The sequence below is a fragment of the Elephantulus edwardii genome, unplaced genomic scaffold (genome assembly GCF_000299155.1).
Source record: "Elephantulus edwardii isolate Elephantulus edwardi_28Jun2011 unplaced genomic scaffold, EleEdw1.0 scaffold00042, whole genome shotgun sequence".
Taxonomy (NCBI): Eukaryota; Metazoa; Chordata; class Mammalia; order Macroscelidea; family Macroscelididae; genus Elephantulus; species Elephantulus edwardii.
This window is the reverse complement of record NW_006399792.1, coordinates 19035526-19055593: the sequence shown is the minus strand read 5'-3', so window position 1 is coordinate 19055593 and position 20068 is coordinate 19035526. Positions and strand designations below refer to the sequence as shown.

The following is a 20068-nucleotide window of genomic DNA, read 5'->3' as shown; positions in this document are numbered from 1 at the left end:
ACATCTGGCATGATGCTCACTGGAGGTAAAAAAGGAAGCTGTGGTGACCAGGTAGGTAGATAATGAAGAGAGATGGTTGCATGGCCATAGTGCCAGTGAGGCAGCCCTTCAAGAATGGCCTGTTACGTGGGAAAAACAGTATATATAGTCCTGATAGAAAGTTCTTCCCTTGGAGTTCAAAGTTGAATGGAATCATCCGCAAACTGAGAAAACTACATAAGTTCTTAGTAATTAAGAATGCACTTCTTTCTCTATCATCTCTGAAAACATCTTCCAGTTAAATATTACCTCAGTTAATATCTAAGCATGAGAAAGACCTCTACTTGGCATAATGGGTAGTAACCACAGACTCTAACCCAGAGAAGCTTCCAGTATGTCACTTAAAGGGATAAGAACACTGTGACCTACCCTAGTGCATTTTGAAGGAGTAAATCTATTCTATTGGTAATGGAGGATAACTATAGAGAATGCCCCGTTGGTTTAAGATATATACCTTTTCCTTTGTTCTGAATGAAAAGGCATAACACATTAAAATCCTAAGGAGATTTTTCTTCATTTTTCGGAATCCTATCAATTTCTCCACTGTAAGGAAACCCTTGTCCTTACCATGTTGGTAAAATTGAGTAAAGTAGGGTGAAGAGAATCATGTACAGTTCCATATAGCATATAGTACTGGAAGTAGATCTTTTTTTGGAGCCAGGTGTCATAGTGTTTGAACGTACACTCTGCTCACTCTAATCAGGAGGTCTGCTTGCTTGTCAGAGCCATACTTCTGCGTGCGCTTAGAAAGAGGGAGTTACAAGGTCTACCTTGCAGGCTTACTGTCAGAAGTAAGGCAGTATTGATAAGGTTTCTTCCCATAGTGCCTTGCACTCAGTAGGCACTCGTAGTCACATGTCATCGTCACCTTTAAGGTCAGTGGTATCTTCATTAGAAGTGTAGGTTAATTCCAGCAGAGGGTCTTAAAAGCTTTGAGATCTTAGAGATTTGGGGATTGAAAGTAACATTTTCAAAGTATCACTTCAGATTTTCTTCATCGTTTCTTATCTCTTAACAGTTGAGAATGAAAATCACTGTGATTTTGTGAAACTTCGAGAGATGCTGATCCGTGTGAACATGGAAGATTTGCGAGAACAGACCCACACCCGCCACTATGAGCTGTATCGGCGCTGTAAGCTTGAGGAGATGGGGTTCAAGGATACCGATCCTGACAGTAAGCCCTTCAGGTAAGAAGTGGCCTAGCAATCCGTGCTCCCCAGTTAGTGGTGGGAGCGATGTCTTGTGCATCTCAGATAGGTCTTATTGGATGGTCAGTGATGAGGGGTCTGGTCATTGAAGATTCATAGCAGGTATTGCCAGACATTGCAGTTATAAACTTTGTTTTCATTTTCTCAACTAACTGATACCATTATCATCATCATCCTTATTTTATAGGCAAAACAATGAAGGCACTGAGAACATAATAAGTGAGCTGCCAAAGATCTTATTAGTGAGTGTTGAGAGTGGGATTTGAACCCTATTAATGTGGCTATGTCACAAGGAACTCAATGGCACATAACAACAACCACCACTGAAGCAATGTGGCTCCCATTGTGTTCACCATTACACCTTCATTGATCAGGCACAGAGCTTGATCAGTGCATTAAAGAAGCTCAAACTGCTGATCACAGCTTCACACATTTATTTTCACCAAGCAAGTTTAGCTTCTTAAGGTTCTTGCTTCTTAAAGTTTTCTTAATAACTTTTACAAGTCCAGTACAATGCTAACATCAGTGGATGGGTAGGAAAAAGAATACAGTTTTTTAAAAAGTCTTATGTCTATTTGCCCACATTATTGGTGGTTGGAGATGAAAAAGCAGAGTGTGAGAGTATAGAAATTATTGGATAATTAATGCCTAGCAATAATAGCTTCATCCTTGTTAGAACCCAGGGGTCAGGAAAGTTGCGCACAGGGTAAGCTCGCAGAGTGAAGGTACTTCAAGGGTCTTGGTGGAAGCTAGGATTGCCAGGCAAGGTTCGCCCCCTCCTGGTACAAGAGAGGATCACTTTGAATGGAAGTCCAGCATTTTCTTATTAGGATTTGAATTGAGAGGCACTTTTGGGCCCAGTGCCTCTACCAACTGAGGCCAGAGTTCTTTGGAGAAGATGGTTTTCTTCTTAGACTTTTTCTTGTAGTTCCTGTCCCTCATATTGTGATGTCCTTGAGCCACCTAACTAGAGAACAGTGTAGCTGTGCACAGTATGGATGCATCCATCCTCTAAGTCTGAGCTCTCTTTGGGGGTAGAAAGAGTTTATGTTCTTGGAATTCTCTTCAGGGTGGTTTAATACTATCTAGGCTGGTACCTTGCTGTGGTGGTCCTGTGGACACGTGTGTATTTTGGCCAGAAGAAACAGAGTTCCTAGAATTTCTAATCAAGCTTACCTTTAAATCATCCAATCACTCCCTCACTCACTCAGCTGCCATTAAGTCAGCTCTGAGGCAGTAAATCTTAACAAGAAGAGACCACCCCATCTTGTCCTGGATTCATTGGAGGATTTAAATCACCAGAGACATTCTGCCTTTTGTTTAACAGTGATCATGCTACACTCTTAAAGCTCCAAAAACCCTGTCCTGGGATGTGTAAAATGGACATATTCAAACATAGAACATGTTATTTTCTGAGTTAAGATACAGGAGTCCTTTTTGTGCACAGAAGTCTAGCTAGTTGAACCATGTAATACAGTCACCAGAAATGATTGCTGTTAGGTCTCTGGAATCAGTTTTGACATGTGAGAACTTCGTATAAGAGAACGAAGCACTGCATGGTCCTGCACTGTCTGTATGACCCTTTCTATGCAGGAATCCAGTGTTGTAGTCACTGTGTCACTCAGTTTTGCTGAGTACCTTCCTCCTTTATCAAGTGTAATGCTCTTCTCCAGGGACTGGTTCTCCTAATAGCATGTTCATTCATGAAGGGTTGATGGCTCGCCATGCTCTCTTCTTAGTGCCATTCTGGTTGTACTTCTTTCAGCACAGATTTGTTCGTCCGTCTGACAACCCATCAAGTAAATACTTATCATTTTTTGTCACTGCTGTAATTCAGAGACACCAACTCTTCTCTAGTCTTGCTTACTCATTGTTCAGCTTCCCTATATACATCAGGTGATTGAAAAGACCATGGGCCACCAACCTTTAGTCCTCAAAGCGACTGCTTTGATTCTTAACATTTGAAAGACATATTATATGATAGATTTTCCCAAATACAATACAGACATACTTCTTAGATGCTGTGGGTTTGGTTCCAGACCACTACAATAAAGCCAACCTTACAATAAGTTGAGTTACATTAATTTTTCTGATTTCCTGAGACATAGAAAAGTTGTGTTACCACTGTACTATGGGAGTATGTAGTAGCATTATGAAAAAATTTGAAATACTGAGAATTCTCAAAATGTGAGAGACATTAAAAGAGCACATGCTTTTGGGAAAATGTTGCTAATAGAGTTGCTCAATGCAGGGTTGCCTAAAACCTTCAATTAGTGAGAAATGCAATTTTCTGGAGAATAAGGCAGTGCAAATAAATAAAACTGGGTATGCCTTGACATCCTTTGATTTCTTGACTGTTGCTTTGTGGTTTCAGGTGAAATGAAATCGATGACAGCTTAAACTTTTCTCCATTTATCATGATGCTGTTTGTTGGTCCAGTTGTGAAGAATTTTGTTTTCTTTATGATGCAAACTGCACTCTTCTCTTCCTCAGCAAATGCTTCTAGCAATCCAGGTTGTGCTGTCTGGTTATCTGCATACTGCTGGTTATTTAGGAACCTTCTTCTAGTCATATTACCACAATCTTTTTTATATAGTCCAGAGACCCAGATTATTTGTACGGCATACATACTAGATATTTATGGGGAAAGGATACAACCCTGATGTGCATCACTTCTGTTTGAGCTGTTACCTTTTTGTTTATGTACAAGTTCCACAGGAACATGATTGGGTTTTCCAGAACTCACCTTCTATGCAGTGTTACATAGAGTTTGTTATGATCCACACAGTCAAGTGGCTTTGCATAGTAAATAAAGCATAGATGAAACATCTTTCTGCTATTCTTTGCTTTTAGACAAGACACATGTTAACATCAGCAATGATATCTCTCATTCCATATCCTCTTATGGTTGCCTTAAATTTCTGACTGTTTCCTGTAGATAGACTATAGCAACTGCTTCTGAGTTCTCTTCAGTAAAAATTTATTGTGATTTGTTGTTATGTGCTATCAAGTTGTCTGAGACTCATATTAACCCTTATGTACAGTAGCTCTAAACCCTGCCCTATCCTGAACAGTCTCACTGACTCCAATATACTAACTCCCATTGGTCCAGTAACTGTATCAGTCTATCTCATCCAGGGTCTTCCTCTCCTGCGTTGACCCTCCACCCTTCCAAGCATGATGTCCTTCTCCCAGGACTGGTCCCTTCTGACCAGATGCCCAAAGGATGTGTGATAGGGATTAAAAAGCCTTGCCTCCAAGAAGAAACTTGGTTTCACCCTCAGTAGGACAGACCCGTTTGTTCTCTTGGCAGTCCATGGTATGTTCAACACTCTAGCTGCAACTATCTGCTAGAGTACAAAAGCCAATATGATAGGGCTTGTGATACCGTTTGACAAAATTTTCTCATTCTGTTGGATCATTTTTCTTTGGAATGGACACAAATATAGATTACCAATTGATTGGCCAGATTTCTTGGTGTAAATGAAGGAGCACTCTCAGTGTTGAAACACACCAGTTGGTATTTTATCAATTCCTGGAAGCTCATTTTAAGCACCAATGCTTTTCATGCAACTTAGACTTCTTCGTCCAGTACCATTTGTTCTTGGTCCCAAGCTACTGCCTGAAATGTTTGTTACCCAAGTAGTTCTTTTTGGTACAGTGACTCCTTTCTCCTGCTTTTAATACTTCCTTCATCATTCAGTATTTTAATAGACTCCTTCGCTGTTATGCTTCACCTCGATGCTTGAATTTTTTCTTCAGTTCTTTTGTTGTTGTTAAGTGCTGTCAATTTGTAGATGACTCATAGCAACCCTATGAATGAAAGACCTGGACACTTGTATAACTTTCATCCTTTCTCCAGGTTCATAGAGTTTCCAGAGAAAAGCTATTTTGGAAGTGGATGCCGCTCCTGCTTCCAAGCCTGTTTTGTTAGTTCTTTTAGCTTGTCAAATCCTGAGCATCTTCCCTTTTTGCTTTCTAACTTCATATGCTTGAGAATTTCATAGGCTTTTGAATTTCATTCTGACACTTTACTTTGTCTTCATAAGTTGCCCTTTCAGAACTTGTGTTCATCTCTGTAACAGCAGTGTAGTAGTCATGGAGAACTAATGCCTGACTTCCTCTAACTTTTTAAGGGGGAAAAATTGCTATCAATAGCCACAGATAGTCAGTTACTATGAAGTCAGACATGCCTCAGTACTCCACGCTGTCTTCTAGTAATTTCAACACCAGTCGTCTCTCTTACAGCTCTTGTGACTGCAGGATTTGACAGTTCACTGCAATGCCTCCCAGACAGTGCTCACAGTTAAGGAATTTATGACAGAAGTAACAGATTGAAATACAGATTGGAAAGACTTAGGATACACTTCTTCAATCAGGGTAGCCTCTCCTCAGGCATACTCACAGACAGACCTCTGTCTGGTCATAGGGCTTTGGTCTCTACTTTGCTTGAACAAGTGTTAAAAAGTTCTATTGCTTGTCCAATTATGCACCACTCCCAACTCTGTCAGTTAGTCTAGCTCTGAAGTTCTTGGCATTAGCTCTGTGGCCGACCTTGCTCAGCCCTGTCTTACACTGGTCCTTGCCACCGCTGCTGCCATCTGGACTGCTGGCTGGTCTCTCCTCCCTGACTCATGCAGACATCTTGGATCCAAAGGGCGTACTGCACTCTCTGGTTCTTCTTTCTTGATGGCAGTGAGATCCCCGTTTTCTGCCTCTGCATCTATTCCATTTAAGCCTGGAAGCACAGCAAAAAGAACAATACCCACATTAGTATTTGCATACCTTATTTGCCTAGTCTTGGAAGGGCAGATGACATTGACAAAGCTATCAATTAGAAAAGCCACATTAATAATCCACTATCACAAACTTTTTTCCCTCATAATTTCTCCCATTCACGTTAGCTACTTTAGGTTCAAGAGCAAGTTTCAGAGACTCTTCTGTCATCCATTTTCCTCTTTTCCTGTCTTAAAATGACCTTGTGATTTCTTGATGTGTGATGTCCTCCCTAGAGCCCACCGGGTCTTCAGTAATTCATGTGTTGAGTACATTAAATCTGTTCTTGAAGAGATCTCTAAATTCAGGCGGTATTTACTCAAGGTTGTACTTTGGTTCCAGTAGACTTGTTTGCATTTTCTCTAGCTTAGACTTGCATATGAGCAGTTCTTCCTCAGTTGGCACGTGGCCTTGTTCTAACTGATACTGAGCTTCTCCACCTCTTCTCCATCTCTTTTCACAGATGTCATTGATTTAATTACTGCTTCTCCAGCTGGTGAGGGCCACTTAACGCATGTTGTTGATAAAAGGTATTTCTAATGAGTCAGTCATTGGTCTTGCAAAATTTGATTATGTGATTTCCAACCGTGTTTCATCACTACAACTTATTTTCCTGTGGGACACCGTGACCTTTATTTCTTATATTTTTAATAGATCTTGCCGAACTCCTTCCTGTTCTCAGAACATGCTTTCTTGACATATTGCGCGCGCGCGCGCACACACACACACACACACACATACACACACCCCCGGAAACCAAAAATCAAAATGAAACTTGCATCCCAAGATATCAAAAAGTATTTGGGCTTATAATGTTTGTTTTTAGGGTTAGCCATCCACTGATTGAGGTGGAAATACCTGGTCAATGGTTTTTGTAAAGATTATATGTTGTTGTTTGGTGCCATCGAGTTGTAGGTGGACCCTATGAACGAACAGCCAAAAAAAAATCCCAGTGGTGGGACAAATACTGCATGGTGCCACTGCTGAAAAACAGGACTGACATCGGGGTTGAGGAGAGACTGAGAAAGATGGATTAAATAATGTATACTGCATTGAAACAGATGAGAGAGAAAACTGTTTAAAAGGGATATGTGACTAGATATTATTGTCATGACAGGAGTCCAGAGCGAAGGCTGCGTAGTGGAGTGGACCTGGGAGGAGGGATTGTAAAACAATGAAAGAATTTTTCTTTTACTTTTCAAGGAGAAGGGTGAATTGGGGGAGGGTGGGATGAACAGGGAGAAAAGTGCAACAATGAATGAATGGAAATCCAAAGTCTCTGCCAATTTTCATTAAAATCAATAATAATAATAATAAAATCCTTGTGGTGCAGTCACGTGGGTTCTCTGAGTTACAATCAAGAACAGTTACAGCAGCTGGCCAGGAGTCACCATATTTGCATGCAGCATATTGCTAAGCCTCACAAGTGGGGCGATGGGGCAGGGCAGTGGGTATAGCTCCTGCTCTGAGCCAGGCAGCTTGGGTCAAGTCCTAACTCTGGCCCTTCTTCATTGCTAAGCATTTCTCACTTAGAAAAAAAGATGTTAATAATTGCAGTTAAAAAAAATTAGCTTGAAGAGCTAACAGTTGCAAATGAAATAAAACTCCTTAGGTATCTGTGAGTGAAAAATAAAAAACCAGGTCCTTCTAGACTGATTCTCAATGACTGGAAGCATTGGTGAGGAGGATCATTGTCTCTACTTTATAACTTGGGAAGGTACTTGGGGAAAGTTTCTCAGTGAGGGGTATAGTTGTTCCAAGTTAGTTACTCATAAGGAGTTTATTCTAAGTCCTTGGGGTAAAGCTTTAAGATTTCTCTTTCTCCTATATTTGGTGGTCATTTCCAATGTCAGAGCCCACAGACCAGATTAATTCTTTATCTGTGTATGGATTTACATGCAAAAGTGCTTCTACCATCTGAATTCCTTTTACCTCCCTTTGAATGACAGCTGTGGATGCCAGAGGTTGGACTTTTGACTCTAGTACACTTGTGTTAATTTCCTTCAGCTTCAACTTCAACCTCCCTTTGAATGGAGAGATGTGGATGCTGTTCAGCCATTCTACATGGTGGTGGGATCTTCCACAGTTGTTATCCAGTCTGTAGCCTGTCCTTTAGATGAATTTGGTTCCTGGGCATCAGTGAATAATCCTACTTATATGTATTAACAATCATTGCTCTCAAAAATCTTACAAATTATAAGTATATGTGTATGTGTTTTTTAAGTTGTTTTATCAAAGGTGATTTCCCCGTAAAAATAATTGTTCTGTCGTGAAATGAATCTCAGTTATGGCATTCAGTTTAAAATATTTTATTCTAAATTTTGTAGATAGGAGGGGAATGGATTTTCAAGTGAAAATAAAATTAATTGCTATTTATAATTGGTTATTGTTGTTATGTGCTATTGAGTTGGAAACAGCCCCTCACTGACCCTCCAATGGTTTTAAAAGGCTATAACTCACATGGGAGGAGATTACCCATCTTTCTCCCAGGGAGCAGCTGATGAATTCAAACTGTGTACCAGTTGGTAACAGAACTGGGAAAATAGCAAGGTTCTACAATACCCCTCGTGATACTAGAGTCTTTGTAATTTGTAATCTGATGAAATGACAGATACCTTACTTTTCCTCCATTTAATTTTGAGAGCAAATCCTTAGAAAGTACATAGTATTGCACCAACACATAAGCATGATACAGCTTGGAGGAGTGTGCCTTTCCCAAGATAAGTTGCTAAGTCTGATATGGTCAGAATTCAAACCTTGATACATCTGACTCCAGTGCCTAGTCATTTCCCCCTCACTGTGCCATCTTTATCTTCTAAAATTTGATATCCTACTTTGACCATTACCCTTGTGGAAGATACTACTGTGCTCAGCCCAGATTTCTCTATATAAATACATGTAAGAGAAAACTTAACTAGTAAGAAGCATGCATTTGGTTACCATCTCAATTCTGGTTTTGATGCACTTGTCTTTGCAAATACTGCATAAACAGAAAAGGAAATTTTGCAGTGTGTTTGGATGTGATTTAATATGGTAAGCAACAGCCTCATTTTGGGGGGCATTAAATGAACTGATTATTTCTCTTATGCAATTTCATGACATGCTTCTTATTTGGGGTGATTTTTGAATAGTCTTCAGGAAACATATGAAGCAAAAAGGAATGAATTCCTGGGAGAACTTCAGAAGAAAGAAGAAGAAATGAGACAAATGTTTGTTATGAGAGTCAAAGAGAAAGAAGCTGAACTTAAAGAAGCAGAGAAAGAGGTAAGCCTTCATTCTTTCTTTAAAGAGAAGTAACCCAAGGGAGGTGTTTTATTACTCCATGACATTTTCTAGCACTACGTGCTTCCAGTGCTCCAGCATGTAAATATGTGACGAGTGGCATACTAATATGCAAGAAAAGTTTCATCCTCATTTTATTTTTATTACACGTTTTCTTTCTTTCTTCCTCACTTCTTTAGCCCACCCAGCAATGTGCCCCTTGTTCCAGATTGTTGTCGAACATATAATACCTAATCAAGTGTTCCTTTCAAACTATTCTTCACCCTCACCTGTTGTACTGCAGTGTTCATTGTCTATCCACTCTTCCGATTCTCTGCCTACCCCATTCCACCCTTCTCTGTCCTATTTTATAACAACAGTGTTAAACAGTATTTGTCCTTTTGTGACTGAGATATTTTACTCAGCATATTGTCTTCTAGGCTCCCCCATTTGGTATAATAATTTATGGGTTTATTATTTTTCAGTGCTGTATAATATTCCATCATGTGAATGTACCATAGTTTTTCTATCCATTCATTTGTTGTTGGGTATTTGGGTTGCTTCCATCTCTTTACTATTGTGAACAATGCAGCAGTAAACATGGGTGTGCATACATCTCTGGTTTCTTTAGGGTATATTTTTAGTAGTATAATTGCTAGGTCAAATGGTATTTCTATTTCCAACTTTTTGAGAAAGTGCCAGATGGTGTTCCATAGTGGCTGTAGCATTTTACACTCCTACCAGCAGTGATTAAGAGTTCCAGTCTCTCCACAACCTCACCAGCATTTGTTGTATATTTGTCCTTTTGAACTCTGATTTTGTTGCTGGGGTGAGATGATATAGTTCTTTTGATTTGCATCTCTCTAATAGCAAGGAATTTTGAACATTTCTTCACGTGTGTGTTTGCGATCTGAATTTCTTTGGGGAAGTGTCTCTTCATTCATGTCTTGTGCCCATTTTGTGATTGGGTTGGTTACTTTTTTCTTGTTAAGTGTTCATCACTATTTTGTAGGTAATAAAAGGAATCATAAATGTTAAGTCATTTATATAATACACTTAGTATGCAAAGCCACAACTAAAACTAAATCTTAAGTCTACAGGTCTTGGACTAGAGGTTCAATTTGAAAGGAACAACTAATCTTGTTTGGGATCTGTTTTCTCAATTTTTGTAAGCCTCAAAAATTTGAGGTTTGGAATTATATGGTTATTTTCCGTTTTAGCCAATATAAACACAAAATCTAAAACTGACTGCTAAAGAGTTGGCTCTGACACATGGTAACGCTCCACTGGGTTTCTGTAACTGTTTCTGCAACAAGAGGAGACTGTCTATCTTTCCCCTGATATGGATTCAAAGTGATGAAGACATGCAGCCTTTTGGTTAGCAACATAACTCCCTATGGACTATACCAGGAGAGCTGAATAATAGTAGAAGACCCTTGTTGTCATGTGCCATCAAGTCAGAATGGAGCCATAGCTGACTTTCCAGTGGGTTTTCAGAGGCAGTAAATCACATGGGAGGAGGTTGCTCATTTTTTGCTCATGGAATAACTGGTGGATTTGAACTGCATGCCTTTGGAATTATAGTGCAGCTTCTCAACATCTTACCACTAGACCACCAGCACTCCCTTAGGTAGTAGGACCCTAAGGCATTATCTAATGGATGGTGGGTAGGTAATACACATTTAATTGTGTATCTGTGTGTGTGAGTGACTGGTCTGCTTTCTCTGGTAGATGATGAGGATTATAAGTGCTCAGTACATTGCCTACTGAAATCGTCTCATTTTCCTCATCATTCCATTTAATTTATCTGTATAAAAATGACTGAAATGGAGAGAATATTTAAATATGTAAATACTCAAAGTAATTTTGCTTCAGAGAAAGGAAAGATAAGTATTTATTTGCTATTGCTTTTAGACCCAAATGTATGCTCAGAAATTCCTACAATTATCCCATAAGATCTCTCATTCCTCCATTGATTTCCTTTATGTTCTCATTTTTTTTTATTCCATTCCTTCTATTCTGTTGTGTTTTGGGGCTGTGATTTTTTTTTTAAAAGCTATTTGTCTAGGGACAGAAATTTCTTAGCAGAGATTATTTAAATAATGTATGCCTATATATCTAGTACCTATCTGTCAGCTTGTCATATTACGGGGCCTCGTGCATGGTTATGATGTTGGCAGTTGTGCCACCCTCTCATCACAGTGGACAGCTTATTAATAGGAAAATAGTACTGAATATCCTACGGACTGACGAAAAAACAAATAGGTCTTAGAGAAAGTGCAGTCAGGGTTCACCTTAGAGGTAAGGATGGTAAAACTCCACATAGTCTGAACATGTAAGGAGTGGCTAGTCCTCAGGAAAAAGACATCAGGCTTGGAAAGGTGGAAGGTCAATGAGAGAGGAAAACCTTCGATAAGGTGGATTGGCATAGTGTAACAGTGGGCTCAAGTCTATCCAGAGATGTTGAGGATGGCACCAAATAGGGTCACTATGAAATATGATCAACTCAGTACTTAACAATAACAGACCAGGAAGAAAGGCCTGGTGACCCACTTTTTAAAATTAGCCAATAAATACCCTATAGATCACCAAAAGTAAGTGATACCACTAAAACGTACGCAAGAAAAAAGAACCTGTTGGTAATTACTATGTGTGTGGTGGTGTTAAGGGCCGTGAAGTTGACTCTGACTCCAAGCAACCCTTGTATGATAGAAGGAAACACTGTGGTATCCAGTCAGGAGGGTGTCTCACAGCCACTGTTGTGCTTCGGCCCATTGTCGTAGCCTCTGAGTCAGCTGATCTCACTAAGGACCCTCCTCTTTATCCCTGACCCTCTATTTTACCAAAGCATGAAGTCTCTCTGCAGGGACTGTCACTCCTGATACCCTGCCTAATGTGAGATGAAGTCTCACAAGCCTTACTTTTCAGGAACATTTTGATTCACTTCTTTCAAGAAAGGTTTATCCATTCTTTTGTCAGTTTGGGACATATTCCATATTCTTCCTAACATTGCAGTTTAAAAGCAGTTCTTTTTCAGTCTTCTTGTTCACGGTCAAGTTTTTTGGCATGCATATGAGGCAAGTGAAAATACCATGACTTGGGTCAGGCTCATCGTAGGCCTGAAAGTGGCATGCTTGCTCTTTAAATGGTACATGTGCATACTGGTACGTATATGAGTATGCATATGAATATGCATCTGCGTGTGTATGAATATTTATATAATAAAACATGTAGGGAGCACGGTTATGGCTACTTCTTAGACATAACCCAGACCTCAAAGGATTGCTTTTCTGGGTTTGAAAGATTAGTACCATTATCTCATGCAAAATTTTGGTCAATTGGCATAATAGAGTTTCTAAAGTTCTGTTTTACAAGTGAGTTTGTTGAGTAGCATCTGGGGTCTTAACAGCTTGTGGATTCTTTGTTATTAAAAAAATATATATATATATAAGGAATCCCTCAGACCCAAAGAAGCCAAATCTCAAAGGATGCTACAGCTCTAAGTGAAACACGTCACCATATTAGCCTACCTTCTCCAGTAAGTCAACCCAAAAGTACTTAAGCCTGTAGTCAAGGCTACTGCAGTAATATGACATATGTTGTGTTTCCCAAATAGATTCAAATAGAAGGAGCTTGGGTGGCATAGTCCACACCGAGTTAGTTACACTGTTAACCTAGAGGTAGCACTTCCTCGAGAGGTTCCAGTCCACCAACTCCTTCGAGAAGGATGGGCAGTCTCCTCTTGAGTGACTTCCGGTCTAAGAAAACCCATTAGTGGGTCAGCTATGAGTCCGTTCCATGGCAATGACTTGACTTAACCAAGTAATAGTCCGTCGGTAAGTGGTTTAGTCCCTTCCCTAAGCCTGCCGCCTCCTTTTTCTCTCCAGCTCCACGAGAAGTTTGACCTCTTAAAACGGACACATCAGGAAGAGAAGAAGAAAGTGGAAGACAAGAAGAAGGAGCTTGAGGAGGAGGTGAACAATTTCCAGAAGAAGAAAGCAGCAGCGCAGTTACTCCAGTCCCAGGCCCAGCAGTCTGGGGCCCAGCAGACCAAGAAAGACAAGGATAAGAAAAAGTAAGCAGGTGCCACCCCCGTGTGCCAGGGACCCTCAAGAGTCCTTCCTCCTGCATGTCCGTCCTTTGCCCGTTTGTAGACTGGAATCTGGTTTATTACCAGAAAGATCAAAGCAAGTATTTTCTCTACAGTGCAGGAAAGATGATAAAGATTTTTTTTTTGAAAAAAAATATTTTTAGAGGGTACACAAACGTTAATTTATTAGACTTGATCACACTGATCCCACAATCAAGACTGGAGGATCCTGTGCCCCCAAGTGGTTCCTTCCACACCAACACTAGGATTCTCTCAAGACAGGTTTGTTTCTCTTCAGATCCCCATAAAGACAGTGCTCACGACTTTCTTCATAAAGAATGACCAAAAATTGTGATGCTTCAAATTATTTTCCAGTGCTGTGTTGGAAGGTTTTATAAGTGTTGGTCAAAGTCTTGTTCCTCACATGAGGTCTTTGCAAGGGCTACTAGGGGCCACTTCTCTTCCTCTAAATCCAGCAAGCTGAAGGGATGTTTTATTGTCAAAATGGGATAGATATGCCTGTCTACTTAAAATACCCCACCAAGCCTCCAGCCAGCCACACATGTCCCCCTCCCCACAAACCATTTTTAAATAGGGCCTTGGTTTAATGTGCCAAAGGTCAGAGTATGATACTTTAATGGCCATTGCCAGGGAGAGATTTGGGCCATGAAATGCCCCTGTGATATGCAACTCTGAGTCAAATTACCTTAAAGACGACAGAGTGCAGTTTCTTGACACTAGCAATTTGTGTGACATTAAGCACAATGGTCAGCAGGATAAAGCTGATAAAAACCTCTGTGGTGACCATAGATACACATAGGCCGACTTGCCTTGTCTGTGAGTAGGCCACTCTTCAGCCAGCTCCAGAGCAATTCAGATGTGTTTCATGATCCTTGCTCTTCCTTCTTAGATGCCCAAGTTCCCGAGGAACAGCTGCAGCTAAGTAGACAACAAAGACAGTGGTGCTTGAGCAGGGAAAGAATTATGCTCTTAAAAAATCATAATGTCCAATGCAATTCACCTTTTGATTTCCTAACTGCTAGTGTCAAGAGTCTTGATTGTGTAACCAAGCAAGCTGTACTTGTTAACAATCTCAATCTCTTCTCCATCTATCATGAAGCTATCAACTGGCCTAGTAGTGAGAATCTTTGTTTTCTTGATGTTGAGCTTCAATCTGTATTAAAGACTACAGTCCTTGACCTTCTGCAGAAAGGAAAAAAAATACATAATGCTTAGGGTTGCGTCTCTGCACAGTTGACGAGCCCTTTCCCGGGGAAAGTGAACCCAGCAGGGCTGCTCACTCGGTTCTCAGGAGCTTGCAGTCAGCAGGTTCCCTCCTGAGGAAGCTCATGGCATGGTCGGAGGTAAACATGAAATTGCACCACAGTGTCACACCCAGAGGGGTTCAACTCATGCTTTACAAACATTGGCTTTCCACGCTTTGAGGCAGCAGGAAGTGTTACATGAGCGAGGGAGCAGGCAGAGTTTGTAGATGATAATGGAGGTGGTTAGTGTCAGTGAGGTATGATTGCAAAAGGGGTGCAGACAGAGTGAGCCAAGGAGCCAGAGGGCCTCCAGTGAAATTCTGGATTCATTCTTCAAGTAGCAGTTGTGGAGATTATCCAGTGCTGGCAAGCTCTTTGTAACAGTGCATCCTCAGAGAGTGTTGGCATTAAACGGGAATGCTGTGCACTCAGATGACTGACAGAGGACAAATCAAAGTCTGTTTTCCAAAACAGTGTTTGGCTTTATACCATTGTTGATCAAACAACGCACGATTGGGACGTGTGTGTGTGTGTGTGTGTGTGTGTGTGTGTGTGTGTGTGTGTGTGTGTGTGTACACACACATCTACAGGCATGTATGAGTGAAACAGGAAAAACTGCTGACTCCTAGCTTAGGAAACCCAAAGTCATAGTTTTTTGGGATTTTTTTTTAACCATGAAGCACTTTTGTGCATAAAGGTACATGTTTTAAGAGTCACAGTGTTAAAAAAAAAAAAAAAGTCATAGTGTTTATAAAAGACCAACAAGGTTAAAAGAATATTTCATGTATACTGGATGTGCCTTTATGTAATACAAATTCCAAGACTTAGTGTTGGACTCAGTATTGTGCCTCCTTTTGGGAAGAATGTATCTAGTAATACACTTTTCAGTAGAGGGAAATTTTTCCTTGCCCTTTTAATTATTATTTTCTTCCCATTCTTGGGCCTTACTGCTTAGTGATATATAGTACTTTAAGAGTGTACATGACTTATATGTAAGTCCTCGTTTAGCCATCTTTCTGTATTCTCATTTATGATTAATGTATTTAAACATAATTTGGTTCAGAAACCAGCTTGCAGGCTTTGCACCTGCCAACACTTCTTGTGTTTTGTTTTTTTAAAAAAAATGTAACTTCAGGGTCCTCCTTTTCCCACACTTTTCCATTTGTGTCATGAAAGCAGTAACCAGGTGGAGGCCTGAGTAAAAGAGTATAATAAAAATTACACTTCAGTAAGAAGTGCCAGGGCCAGTAGAGAGGACCTGAGAAAGACAGTAACCAGGGTAACAGCTCAGCATTGCCCTAAACAGGAAGTCTTCCTCCTGGCTGAGGTAACACTAGTACAAGTTAGGTAATTGTTTTGTTCTAGGTAGAAAGGGAAGAGAAAAAGAGATGCTTATTTATGTACCTAATATCTGTTTCCACCTAAGAGTTTAGTTTCTCTAATAATTTTAAATTGTGGGTTTTTTTCCTATTCTAATGAAATGCTCCCTTTTTAACATAGGTAAGGCTTTATCCTTCTCCTTGACCTCTAGTGGCATGAGAACACATAACATTTCCTAAGGGTAGAGTCAAAATAGAACTAATCCTGGCACTGCTATTAGCCGGACCCCCAACTCCTGCCACCCCTGGCCGCCGACTCACTTTCCCTGTTTGCGGCTACACCACAGTGGTGGGACTGGCCCCGGGTAAGTTGTTCAGTGGACATTGCTCATCTTTTCCCAAAACTTTCTGCATGATCGCCAGCCAACATATGCTGGCCATGATGCAGCCATGCCTAAGAAAGTTAAAACAGACCATTTTCAAATGGTACCTGACATCCAGTAGCTATAGTTGATGCTATCTCCACTCATCTCCACTCCCCTCCCCAAGTATTTGGAATACAGTTGCATGTTTTGTACTTGCCTCAAATTAGAACCAGTGTACTATGGGCCTTGAGTTTGGCAGTGCTTTGTACATAAGCAAGGGGGAAGGCTCCTGGCATTGCTATAGCTTTAACCATATAGTAATTTATTTTCCAAGTGCATTAATGGCATGCTTTCCATCTACTGTATTCTAGTCCCCAAGCTACTTCAGCCTTCTTCTCCAAGGTCATGGCACAAAACGTGCTGCACTGGCGAAACCTGTAAGAGGTGGACTTCGACTGCCCTGCTTTGTTTTCAGAGTGTCCGCTTCACAGAGCTCAGCCTTATCTCTGTCCTTCTCAATTGCAGTTGCAATTTCCTTCTCTGATGGGTTTCTGCCTGGCACAGGTGCTGGCTTTTGCTATTTATCCTCTGACTCATTCAACAGCTCAGAAGTGGAAGGTGAAGGTCCCGTTAAAGTGCTCATCAGTTGTCCACACTGAACACAAAATGGTCTGGCGTCATTTGAGACAGGAGATCTACCTCAAACATTCAGCCCTTGTGTTAGTGAGTGTACAGTGGTCTCAAGAAGTCACAATGAATTCCACATTATGCAAACTAACCACATGGTCTTTAGTTTGGTATTGAAATGTTGCTTGTGCTCGCATAGTGGAGCCTACTTGGATTGTTAACGGTTTTAATTTGTTGGTTCCATAGTCATTGCATGAGCATTCACTGCCCCTGAATGCTGGTGCTGGCACTCCTAATTTCCCTTTCTTTTTTAATTTATCATTATTTCTAACTTGTGTTTTGTTTTTTAACTTGCAGTGCAAGCTTCACATAAAGCCTGGCAAGCCAAGGATGTTCCCGCATTCACCTGCTTTTGCAGTAATACTGTGTCTCTGCCATCTGTGTCCTTTTGTTTGACTATATATGGATATTTTTTTTTTCTTTTTTTTGCCCCTCCCCCAAATGCCAATAACGATTAACTCATTGTGCTGAATGTTGTTGGGTGCTGAAGAATGAGAACAAGGGATGCCAGCAGAAGCTCCGTGCCGCTGGGCGTGGTTTCTAGAAAGTCAATGATTGGCCTTTTCTGCCTGTTCAGAATGGCAGCAGTCAGCATGCCTGTCATTTGTATGTTGCTTTGGACTGAGAGAAGGAGGGTAAAATGCCACACGTACGCCTGATGTGAAAACATCTCACTGCCTCAGCAGCTGAACTATAAGCCTGATTAGCCATGGCAACAACATGCACTTTCTTGATTATTCATCTCCATGATTGCGAAACTCTTGAACAAGCTTCCCTTAGCCAAGATAGTTTTGTGTGCAGGCAGGACAGTGGGCAAATGCCACAATGCATCAGGGTTTTTTTACTTTTACTGGTAACATTGGGTCTGGGTTTGTAGATCTTTTCAGACTGACCATCACCTTTTAAGGTTTGAACTACATTTGAACCCCTATCCCACATCCTGACCAAACTGGGAAAGGTTAGTCCTGTAAAAATGGTGATTTCACTTTAATGAGTGCAACTTGATCTTTTCATAGACAGAACTCTCCTACATTACTTGGTAAGAGACCTTTCTGTTAAAGATGTGGTAGCCTAGTGGATAGGGGATCACACTGCCAACCCAAAGAGGAGTAGTTCTAGTCCACCAGCTGAGCGAGAATGATGGGCAGTCTCCTACCACGCAATTTACAGCCACTAAAAAACCGCTGGAGGGTCAATAATGAGTCACTTCTAACTCAGTGGCAGTGAGGTGGGTTTAGTGTTGTGTGTGTGGTTTTTTTTGTTTTGTTTTGTTTTGTTTATTTTAGTTTGAGACTTACTACTTAGACCAGGAATCTTACATCAGCATACATGAATCTGCTGTTAGTGAGTTAGGTGGGAAGAGGCCTTGTGTAAGTGCTTTCGGTACAATTTTCTCTTAAGCATGAGGATAAGAAACTGTCCAGAAAGCCTTCACATGGGATGCTCACCATTAACTGTCCTTCCCAGCACACACTTGAAGGGGCTTGTCATTGAAGGGAGAAACAGGAAGAGACACAGCACAACCAGGTCCAGCAAGCAGAAATTTAGCTTCATGTCTGGCTTCCTTGCTTCATCTTCTTTCAGTATTTTGGCTGAAGAGGGAAAAAGAAATGGGGCAGCTGAGGTTTGGAAGCCCGGTTGTCCTGAGGGAGTTCCTCTCAGCTTTCTTCTCACCACAGCAACCCCTCTCCCCGCCCTTCTCCATGTGTCCAAGGACAGTGGAGACGAGGCAGCAGGGCCACGTCAGCTCACATTAGGACTCCCACACACACCGCACAACTTGTGCCCCATTTGAATGGAAAAGGGCAGATTTCTTACCGTTCCTTTCTGATGTTTAACCTTTCATCTTCTCGGCTTGCTTTCTCTACTAATAAGATCCTTTCGACTCTCTGACTTCCCCATCTCGTTTCTTACTTGAAAGGATAGCCTGGTTAATTCACCTCTGATTTTCCTTCTGGCTCTCACCAGTCATATGTCAAATAAAGAAAACAGAATTCATCTGGACCCCTAGGCCAGCTCACTGACATAATGCTTTTTAGAAAAATCAAATTTAATTCCAACACAGATTCCCCATTCCTCCTGCACCCCCCCCCCTTTCATCCTCTTAAAGACTCATTTAGGCTTTATTAGCAAAGTAAAGAAATCCGTTTCATTTAGGAAAGGAATAGGAATTGCAAGCCAGAAGCCACAGCAGCAATCATAGTATAAAGACTAGTTTTGGAGCTACTGGATCAAGGTTACTTTGTGTGTTGCTTTATGATTCTAGTCTGAATGACACTGGCTATGGAGTGGACCAGTATTCAGCAGCATGCTGCTTGTCATGGGCTGAATTTGCTCATATGCTCTGCACCAGACAAAAGCTTGAATGCTTGTGTGTGCTTGTACCATCCGCTGCTTGTATGAGCATTTTTGTGCCTTGCGACAGAAAATACACTTTCCGATTCTAGTCCTTGCATCACTAAAGCTTTGTTAACATGAGCCCAGCAGTGAAAGGCACCCAGCTGACTTTTTGATGCCAAGATTATTGACTGATTTCATCCCCACCCTCCAGCCCCCTTCAGTTTTTACAGTAAAATTCTATGGAGAGTCAGGGAATAAAAAGCAAAACAACAACAACAACAAAACCCTAGCAAAAGGGGGACATAGGAGCTTTTTTCTCTTTAAAACATGTATTGCTCCTGGACTTCTTTCCCACCTCTCCTTCCCAGCCCCCTTTGCTTTGTTGTTGCTGCTCTCTTTCTTTCTGTATCTGCCTTTTTTCACAGTAGTCCTTGGCTCTGCACGGAATAAATGATACCCTCAAATCTAATTGGATGTGCTTTCACCTCTGCATGTAAGTACAGTAGTAAGAAATTTTTGAGGTTTTTCTGGCTGTTAAAAATTACAACAAATATGGGATGGATGGATTTCTTTTTTTTTTTTTTTAACCCCCTTGTTTTTGAAAGGTTTAGTGAAGCATTGGTTTGGGTAGCCTTTGTTTAAAAGGAACAAATTGAATATATTTTAAGGGGCTATTTAAAAAAAAAATCATTCTCTTAAGACCCACATAGATTAATTT

The 20068-nt window shown here is 40.8% G+C and overlaps 1 protein-coding gene across 3 annotated transcripts in view; it reads left to right on the top strand.

Annotated features, from left to right (window-relative positions):
• The window catches only part of SEPT11 (septin 11), a 140983-nt gene extending 121183 nt beyond the window's left edge, over positions 1-19800 (top strand). The window contains exons 6-9 of one of the 3 annotated variants that reach the window (XM_006885300.1): positions 1058-1226; positions 9155-9287; positions 13172-13359; positions 19779-19800. In XM_006885300.1, the coding sequence (XP_006885362.1) occupies positions 1058-1226; positions 9155-9287; positions 13172-13359; positions 19779-19800 (512 nt within the window). Of the gene's footprint in view, positions 1-1057; positions 1227-9154; positions 9288-13171; positions 13360-17307; positions 17723-19775 lie in introns of those variants that run through there. The other 2 variants (XM_006885299.1, XM_006885298.1) reach the window with 2 other exon arrangements.
• The last annotated feature ends 268 nt before the right edge of the window (positions 19801-20068 follow it).